The 10021-nt window shown below is 42.2% G+C and overlaps 1 protein-coding gene across 1 annotated transcript in view; it reads left to right on the top strand.

Annotated features, from left to right (window-relative positions):
* Positions 1-5566, top strand: part of LOC147633685 (uncharacterized) — a 6533-nt gene extending 967 nt beyond the window's left edge. The window contains exons 1-3 of the mRNA XM_086804681.1: positions 1-2719; positions 4028-4538; positions 5016-5566. The exon at positions 1-2719 is cut by the window's left edge and continues 967 nt beyond it. Coding sequence (XP_086660807.1) covers positions 1-2719; positions 4028-4538; positions 5016-5049 — 3264 coding nt within the window. The 3' untranslated portion in view covers positions 5050-5566. The remainder of the gene's footprint in view (positions 2720-4027; positions 4539-5015) is intronic.
* The last annotated feature ends 4455 nt before the right edge of the window (positions 5567-10021 follow it).

Here is a 10021-nt window from a genome sequence, read left to right as displayed (position 1 = left end):
CCACATTCCCTAGCAAACTTCACCGCTCTCGCCAACCTATTCCTCTCCTACAACAAGCTCGATGGCTTCTTACCGCCTGAGCTCGGATCCATGATGTCGCTGCAGAAGCTCAAAGCCTCCAACAACCACTTCACCGGCACAATCCCGACGTCGATCATAGATTGCACTCAGCTTGTCGCCATAGATCTCTTCAACAACCAACTCAGCGGATTCATACCGCCTACAATCAGTAACTTGGCCAGGCTACAGATGCTTATCCTCTCCAGAAACAATCTCAGCGGCAGTATTCCTCCGGCTCTAGGCGCCTGTTCATCTCTAACGGTGCTAGATTTAAGCTACAACCACCTTACAGGCTACATTCCACAGGAGTTAGGCAAGCTTTCCAACTTGCAGGTTTTAGAGCTCTCCATGAATTCACTATCGGGTGCCATTCCTCCGTCTCTGGGGGACTGTGACCGGATTGTCACACTTAGCCTCTATGCTAACAATCTCGCTGGAACTATTCCGGCTGCTTTTGCTGGACTTGTTCTGCTGGAGAGCTTGTATCTGCATCAAAACACCTTCAACGGTCCTATCGGGGAGTTTATTAGCAACTGGACGTCTCTAAGAACGATGGATCTTTCCTTCAACAACTTCACGGGTGCCATACCATGGCAGATTGGGCAGCTAACTCGCCTGCAGAAGGTGATGATAAGCAGCAACCAGCTCACGGGAAGCATCCCAGTAGCACTTGCAAACTGCACAGAACTCACAGACATTCTGTTAGACAGTAACATGCTGGTGGGCACGATCCCGTCCGAATTCATGGGCAACCTCAGAAGCCTGCAAAACCTGCACTTGCAGACCAATCGTCTCTCAGGTGATTTGCCGCCAAATATAGGGAATGGCACCTCCTTGAAAACTCTGTTCATCAACGACAATCTGCTAGTTGGGTCTTTGCCTCCGGAGCTAGGAGAGCTCCGCCTCCTGGAACAGCTAAGCTTGGCGTCAAATTCCTTCACCGGAAGCATCCCTCCGTTATTGGGGAACTGCACTGCATTGTTGCAGCTGGATTTGTCAGGCTGCACGCTCTCCGGCAGCATTCCAGATACCATAGCCCAGCTCCAATCCTTGTCTTATTTGAATCTGGAGAACAACAACATCACCGGAGTTCTATCCGTAGCCATAGCGCAGATTACGTCTCTGAAGACGTTGTCATTGGGTTTTAATCTGCTCAACGGTCCGATCTTTCCCGGGCTTGGTAATCTGACGCAATTGCAGGAGCTCTACTTGTTCAACAATGGTTTGTCAGGATCCATTCCGACAGAGATCGTCGGATGCATTCAGCTGGAGGAAATTTGGCTTGGTCATAACGAGCTGAATTCGTCAATTCCTGTTTCTATCGGCGAACTGCGCTCACTGATGTTCTTCTCCGCCACCTCCAACATGCTAACAGGGGAGATTCCAGCAAGTTTGGGCAACTGCTCGGAGCTCCGGTACTTGGATCTGTCGTGGAACATGCTGACGGGAGACATCCCTGCAGAGCTGGGCAAGCTTTCCAACCTTGCTGTTCTCTTCTTCTCTCACAACAATCTCAGCGGTCCGATCCCGAAGGAGCTTGGCGATCTGACCGTCGTACAGACGATCAGCATAGCAGCCAACAATCTGAGCGGCAACATTCCTAGCACCCTGGGTAAATGCAAGAGCTTGGTAACTCTAGATTTCTCGAACAACAAGCTGGGAGGGGCCATCCCTTCTGCTCTAGCAAGCTTGGACAAGCTTCAATACTTGTCGCTTGAGAACAACAATCTGTCGGGACCCATTCCAACAGACGGAGTGCTGCGCAAGATGAACGCAACGGCGTTCTCAGGGAACCCTTTTCTATGCGGGCCTATTGTAGGCACTCCTTGCAACACAGGATCACCTGCCTCGGCGCTAGCTCCGGGTCACACAGGGGATGTTGCTGACCAGCCAAACAATAGCAATGCAAATGGTGGGGAGGGGTTGAAATCGAGCGCAAAGGTGGCCATTGCCTCAGCTGTGTGTTCAGCCGCTGTGGTAGCCTTTGCGACGGGTTTCATATGGTGGTGCTGCTATCTCCTCCGCGGTCAAGCAAAGAAGCCAGTGCAGGACTCGAAGACGGAGATTCTAAACTTCGACAAGCATCTGAAGCTTACCCTAACCGATCTGTGGCTTGCCACAGAAGGTTTCCGAAGCAGTAATGCTGTGGGGTCAGGCAAATTGTTCACGGTCTATAGAGGTGTGCTGAGGCAGGATGGAAAAGTGATTGCTGTAAAGAGGCTGAGCTTGCCGACAAGCTTGCGGGACCGGTCGAGAGATAGTCTGCTGCAGGAGCTTCAAGCGCTGGGGCAGCTAAGGCACAGAAACCTGGTTCCTTTGCTCTGCTATTGCTACAGTGCAGACACCATGGCCCTTGTGCAGGAGTTCATGTCCAAGGGTAGCCTGGAGGATCACTTGCACGGCGCGCGAGGAGGGGAAGATGTTCAGTCATGCGAGCTGAGCTGGGAGACAAGGTTTCGCATCATCATAGGGGTGGCGGATGCGCTGATGTTCTTGCACGAGGAGGTGCCCCTTGTGCATGGCGACCTCAAGCCCACCAACATTCTCCTTGACGACGATTTCGAGCCCCGCGTCACCGACTTTGCCATCGCTGAGCTCCTGCGCTCCCACACCGAATCGGCCGATGCACCAGCTACAGCCGCCGGCTACGTTGCACCGGGTAAGCTTTTCACTTTTAATCCCCCTCACAACCAAAATCATTCTCATATTTTGCTCCACACCGAGAGAGAGCACATCGCAAGCTTTTTGCGTGCCATGCAAGGCCAAGGCTGTGTACGTAATTACATACAGCCTTGAAATTATATTCTGTTTGGGGTTTTAGATGATCTAGAAATAGCTTCTTACGTAGCCACCCTCAACTCATTAGAGATTGTCGTCTAAATATTTACTTTGTGACCACGGGACAACTGTCATAAGGCCGCACGTTGATTTAGAAAAACTTCACCAACCAAAACTTATCAACGAGTAACCCAAAGTTGACAGTGAAGGAACAATGTGCTGTACTCATGAGCTTTCATGTCCAATGTGTAGACCAAGTCCCCATCTAGTAGAATCTGTTTAAGAATGGTAGTTGTGAAGATGTGCTGATGTATCACTTTATGATGATGTATCACTTTATGTGATGTGAGTATTTCTTCTTTCCATCCCTCCTATGTTAATCATATAAAACTTCTGCATATAGTTCAAGGTCAAATGGTTAAACACAGTGAGATTCACTCTTGTCAATTTGGAAAATTTTGATGAAACGCATCTCATTCCTCTTCGCATCCCTGCTTGCATGTTCTCCCTATATTTTCAAATCTTCAAGATGAGTGAGTTCTTTAGCACAAGATTAAAGACTAAGAGAGATCAACTACTCGAAATTATAAGCAAGTGCATCTCATTCTTGTTCCCCCTCCCCCCCCCCCCCAAAAGATTAAAGAGTGAGTTCTTTAGCACAAGATTAAAGACTAAGAGATCAACTCCTTGAAATTATAAGAAAGTGCATCCCATTCTTTCCCCCGCACTTGCATTGTCTTTCCTATGTTGTAAGGCGGGAAACAAGTGCATTGTTTGAATCTACCAACATTTTTGTTGTATAAGAATAGAGTTGCTCAAAATCTACCATAAAGAACGTTAAGAAGTTTCCACAACATGTTTTGCCGTGATAATGTACTACTAAGGGTTACTTCTTGGGGTAGCTCCATAGCTCAATACTATTATTGAGTGTAAAAGAATTCTGAGAAAAATATTAACCTCTTACAAAAGAGCAAATGAAGAAAACCCTATGGCCTTCTTAGTGGTAGGCTTTAACAGCTCTTGATATCCATCCCATCCCGAAAAATAAATGAATTGTAATACCTCTCCTAGTAGATGCTAGCTAGGCCATTTGAAACAATGTCACGATAAAAAGAAAGACAGCAGGAAGCTTTTCACTGGTTTCTGACCGTTAGAGAGGAGATGATATGTTCATTGGTTCAATGTGCAGAATGCCACGCCTTCAGCACGAGGTGTCCGACTCCTCAAGCGGACGTGTACAGTTTCGGGGTGGTGGTGCTGGAGATGTTGACAAGGAGGAGACCGAGCTTGAGCAGCAACAACACCGAGAGCAACGCGGCGGATGGAAATGCTCAGCAGAATGGGGGTATGATGAGCCTGCCAAGGTGGGTGCGGGCAAACTTCCCGGAGCGGGCGACGATGATGCTGGAGGGGGTATTGCAGCAGGAGGTTCCGTCTCGGCGGGAAGAGGTGGTGCAGGTGATGGCGGTGGCGTTGCATTGCACGCAGGAGCGGCCGGAGGACCGCCCCACCATGGGCGAGGTGAAGGCCAGTCTCCTCCGCATCCAGAGCCACGACAAGACCAGTGCCCGTTTCTTCGCCCCCCTCGAAGAGGTACTCCGCTCTATCCACGACAACTCCACCAGCTCCAATTCCTACGCCACCGTCTCCAACCAGGACGGCTCCTTCGCGGCCCTGCGCTCCTGCAAGGAAGAAGAAGGGTAAGTATCCACTATACTTCCCATTTGTTATAATGGTACTAGTGTGATGTAATAAATATGACATGTAATGGCATGTTGAAATTGAAAATTTCCGGTTAAAATTCGGCATGGCCTTTCTTCTCAAAGAACACTAATCATACATTTTAATGTTTAATAGAGATATATTTTCTCTTTTCTTAAAAACTTAATCCCCATTACTTTCAAGCATTGCTTTTATTTTGATTGGTTGGAAACAACATATTTTTGGAGCGCTAATTAGTAGTATGATAGTGGGTGTACTCTCATGGCACCCGCATGGTCCATGACTCTCCCCATTGGTACTTAGACTTACTCCATTACATTGTTGTATTGTTGTCTTATCTTTATCTTGCATAGTAATCTATGTCATGATGTAAATGAGCATGTAACCTTTGCAAATCTATTTATTTTAGGCAAGTGTTTTATCAACTAAAACTCTACACCTTTGTCCAACTCCAGGTTCTCCTCATTTGGCAATGTGAGCAACAGTTGACTGAGCTCCTTGTAACAAAATACATTCACACATTCAAGCTACTTGAACTTAATGCCTGAGTGGGATCATAAGAGCACCATTTGATGCTAATGTATGAAATTAGTGTCAAACTTGTAAAAGTTGATATGGTATGTCAACCAAGCTCTATATAAGGACCAAGAATAAGGAAAGGCTATACAAAAATGCCATGATAAGCCAAACAAGCTCCACACAAGGAAAAAGAATAAGGAAGAGCTATATAAAAATACAATGACAAGGTGCAAGATGCTTATGCTTTGCAACAAGTGACAAAAAGAAAAGACACGACTTAATAGAGGTTCATCTTACTCGGCTTATCTGCATCAATGTGAATCAAGGCCATCACTTGCATTATGCCCCCATGATACCCAGAAGTTATACAATCTTCATTTTTTTATTCTTTATTTTGTTGAGTTTTCTCTATGGAATAGCTTCATACATGGATTTATACGGCCATGTGAAGAAGACTACACTTCCTAACTATATTCATTGGATTCTAGCTTATTCTCATAAATAGGGTCCAATTTCTCTCACCTCCATTTTGTCTTGTGTCATGTATTATTGTGCCATACATCACTCAACTAAGTACAATTTCTCTTTTGACCTATTTGCTATAATTATTCTTGTTTCTACATATCAAAGACTGCAATGACTAGTACTTTTATACCCAAAAAAAATTTGTAAACATTCTTCAAGAGACATGATGATGGGGCTAATTTTTTAAATTAAATTCAAAAGAGATTTCTCAAGTTAGGCTCACCACTATACATTATTGAATCATGCCCCAAATATAAGCACTTTGTACCATCAAAGACATGCATGTGTCATGTGGAGCTAGTACTCTCACTACCTAATCCATTTAACAATCACAATCTAAAGACCTTATGACTAATCATGTATTTGTTATGTTCATCATCTCAATAATTATCCTTTTTTAATTAAACCATCACTTCTAAATAAATTTGATTACATAATTTGTTCAACTTGCATATTTAGACTCATGGCTCATTTTGTTTAGGTAATGGATCATTATAAAACACGATTTTTCCTCAAAGGACAACACTTTGTAGAAACCCTTCACGTCACTTGTGTGCATATATTAATTAAAAAAATAGGCACGTTTTACATGATCATATATGTGCACGCACCTTCACGTCACTTGTGTGTATAAATTAATTTAAAAAATAGTTATGTTTTACATGACCGTATATGTGCACACTCGTATGTGTGTGAAAACACACAATGAATTAAAAACCTTCTTTATTCTCTCTCAAAATTAAGTTAATCTTGTAAAATAGTGTAAAATATTAATTGATGATCTCACTTAAGAAAAGGTGAGTAGTGTTCAAGAGATAGATTTTCTAGCTAATCATCCTTCTAATGTTCACATTTGTAAGAGGTGTATTGCTTATTAACTTCTAATGTTTATACTAGGGGTATTTAATATCCATCCACATGTTTGTGTGTGTGTATGTGTGTGTGTGTGTGTGTGTGTGTGTGTGTGTCATGCACACACACTATTGGAGAGCAAAAAAGGACCCACTAAAATAATTACAAAGTATTAATCACAAAACATAGAATGGAAAATTGCACATAACACAAGATTGGTCCATTTCACCTCCACACAAGAGTGAGCCCACACTTCCTCTTAGTGTATTTAAACATATTGCTTGAAATAACTGATGGGGCTCAAAATAGTGTCCTCTTATTACAAATATGTTGACTTCTTTAAAGATAGCTTGCTTTATTGGACATGCAAGCCAATACTTAAAAATAGGTGTAAACCTTGAACCTTATGAATGTGTACATCTCTTGTAAAATCAAATATGCGCACAAGGATCTTTTACATGTCCCACTAAATTTATATACATCAACAATAAATATGGATGATGTCCAAAATGAAATAATGACATGTGTTGTGACAAAATCAAATAATATTCGTTGACACCCAGTGTCTTGAAATGCTCTTGACCACCACCACCTCACCTCCATTATCCAATCGAGTGATCTCTACTTATATCAACTATGCCAATCAATTAATAAATTAATTGATTAAAAATAAAAATACCCATATTAAAATCATAATAACAGACACACAAATACACAAAAAAAAAACCCCCACACACACACACACACACATGTACGTGTGCATATACATACATACATACAAGGTTGAAGTGAATTCTTATGGGATCTACCAAAGATCCTCATGGTGAGGAATTGCTCAAATAGTTTAAGCTTATGCAACTCAATGGTCTTCCAAATGCTATCATGCTTGCTTGGACATTTTAACCATAACCTAGCCCATAGTTTTTTAACCTTCGAGTCTACTAGAGAATAAATGGTATGAATCATCTAGAAAACTTCTAAAATTGTTGCCTATAGGAAGCCTATGTAAGCCTCTAATTTATTCATAACTATTGGAGTCACATGTTTATGCCTAGTACCTAAGGGGTCATAGGGTCTAAGGTCTACATTAGTCTAAGGAGGTTAGTTGTCCATGTAAAAGCTTAGTAAGATGTAAAAGAGAGGCACCTCCCTTATTCAGTGGGGGAGATGGAGTGATTCTAGGCTTTGTTGAGGAGATGTAGGCTAGATCATAGGTGTTTCTTCCTCATTTCATACACATGTATCCAAAAGCTTACTTAAGAGGCCCAAAATTTCTTAATGGAAATACTTGATAATGCCCAATTAATCTAGTGATTGAGTTTAATCATTTTTTCTTAGTTTGTGTGCCATGCTTAATCATTATGGATAATCCTCACTTCTATCCTCCATAAGCTTAATCACTTCTATCCTCCATAATCTTAATCACTTCTATCCTCTGTAAGCTTGTTATTCATCTCTAATTCTAATATGGTGTTAGAGCTTAGAAAATAAGATGAGCAACTAAGCCTTTTTTCCCTTCCTCACCTCTTTACACTAATTAGCTCAAATCTAAAGCTTGAGCCTTTCTACTATAAAATCCCATAACTCACTTGCCAACATCCTTGATCTTCTCCACATCAAGGGGCTCACCTCAATTTGAAGCAAACCGCCAGCAAAAATCGCAATACAAAGGTGCGACCTATTAGTAGTAAAATCTAGATTTGTGACCATCACTTGATAAGAAACCAAACCATCTTACATGATTTTTTCCCATCATACTAGCTACCCATAAAATCTTGGAGCAAATGGTCAAGATCTGCAGCCAAAATCAACAAAGTCATAGAAGCAATCACCAAATCTGCACCTACTCGTGGAGGGATGAATCCTCCATGGGGTGATCAATTGGGTCTACTAGCATCACACTCATCAAATCTTGAAGCTCAATTCTACTAGTTGGTGTGATCCAAGCTTCTTAACATTTTTTTGTTCACTATCATTAAGTAGTGATTAATGCCACTTCATCATTTTTGGAAGGTTTCTAGTTTTAATTCCCACATTAGGGAGTTTCCTCATCACTTCAAATCCCAAAACCCCTCTCATTTAGTACTTCAATTGCTTCATTTTGAGGTGTATTTCTACATATTCTTTTTAAAGTAGGACCATTAAGATAAATCATTACATTAATCTCTATTTGTAAAGGGACTAAACATTCCCTTGAGCTCACTTGCTCAGTGGTAAGACCTTCCCTCACTCATGGCCACTTCAATGAAGCTCTATAAATTTGAAGATCATAGTTTTCCCACATGGCAAACTAAGATTAAATTCACATGGAAAAAGAAGGGATTATGGGCTATTACTAATGGAAAAGAAAAGAAACCAACTACTAGGAAAAATGAGGCCATATGGATAGCTAAGGATGAGAAATATGACCATTAAGCTAAATCATTACATGAATCTCTATTTGTAAAGGGACTAGACATCACGCTTGAGCTCACTTGCTCAATGGTAAGACCTTCCCTCACTCATGGCCACTTCAATGAAGCTCTATAAATTTGAAGATTATATATAGTTTTCACACATGGCAAACTAAGATTAAATTCACATGAATGAAGAAGGTATTATGGGCTATTACTAATGGTGGGAAAGTAAAGAAATCAACTATCAGGCAAAATGAGGCCACATGGATAGCTAAGGATGAGAAAGCTCTACTGCCATTATTGTTGGGATATTCGGAGCTTCACGTGTGTGTCCACCTTGTTCATTTATGAGTGTGAACACCTGCTTATGTGTGAACGCCCTCTTATCTATATAAGATAATTATGTGCTATGTGCCATGTGCCCATTAGTACTCATGATTTGTGTGAGTCATAAGACAAGGTTTGCCACCTACAAAAGGCATGTACTTGTACTTTCATAACACTAATCAAAGTATTCATTGAGTCATGTTCTCTCTCTCTCTCTCTCTCTCTCTCTCTCTCTCTCTCTCTCTCTCTCTCTCTCTCTCTCTCTCTCTTCAGCGCGCTGCGGACCTCCAAGCCAGATGGAGACCGAGAGCACCAGGCTACCAAACTCCCAGACTACATCAGAGGAAGATCACAAAGATACAGGCTCGACATCAGCACCATATCCAGGAGCGGCTAGCTCACTTACACTCACACCCGAAGATCATGCTCCGAGGTATTTTTGCCTCGCCATCGCCTATGTATCACATATTACACTCCCATTATGGTACTGGTTGGAGCTAGACAGATCTGCATTGCATTCTTGTATACCCTACACATATAGGTTGCATACTGAGCCTCTAGCAGCAGTAGTGCTCCATCCATCACACCCCCCCACTAGCTCAATACTTTCATAGTTTATTTCATGTTCATTTTGTCCTTTTTTTTTGGACATCCAGAAGACATTGATAGTTGTACATTGATTTGTCTCATAGGTCGAGTTCGGCCTCTAGTAGACGTTAATACAGCTTTCTCTCTCTCTCTCTCTCTCTCTCTCTCTCTCTCTCTCTCTCTCTCTCTCTTCGTCGTTATGGCAGAGTATAAACCTCCATAGCCTATTGGTTCTTCTCTAACCCTAGCTTGCT

This window comes from Cibotium barometz, chromosome 11 (assembly GCF_041138505.1).
Source record: "Cibotium barometz isolate CiBa-2024 chromosome 11, ASM4113850v1, whole genome shotgun sequence".
In the NCBI taxonomy this organism is placed as follows: domain Eukaryota; kingdom Viridiplantae; phylum Streptophyta; class Polypodiopsida; order Cyatheales; family Cibotiaceae; genus Cibotium; species Cibotium barometz.
This window is presented reverse-complemented; position numbering and strand designations above follow the sequence as displayed.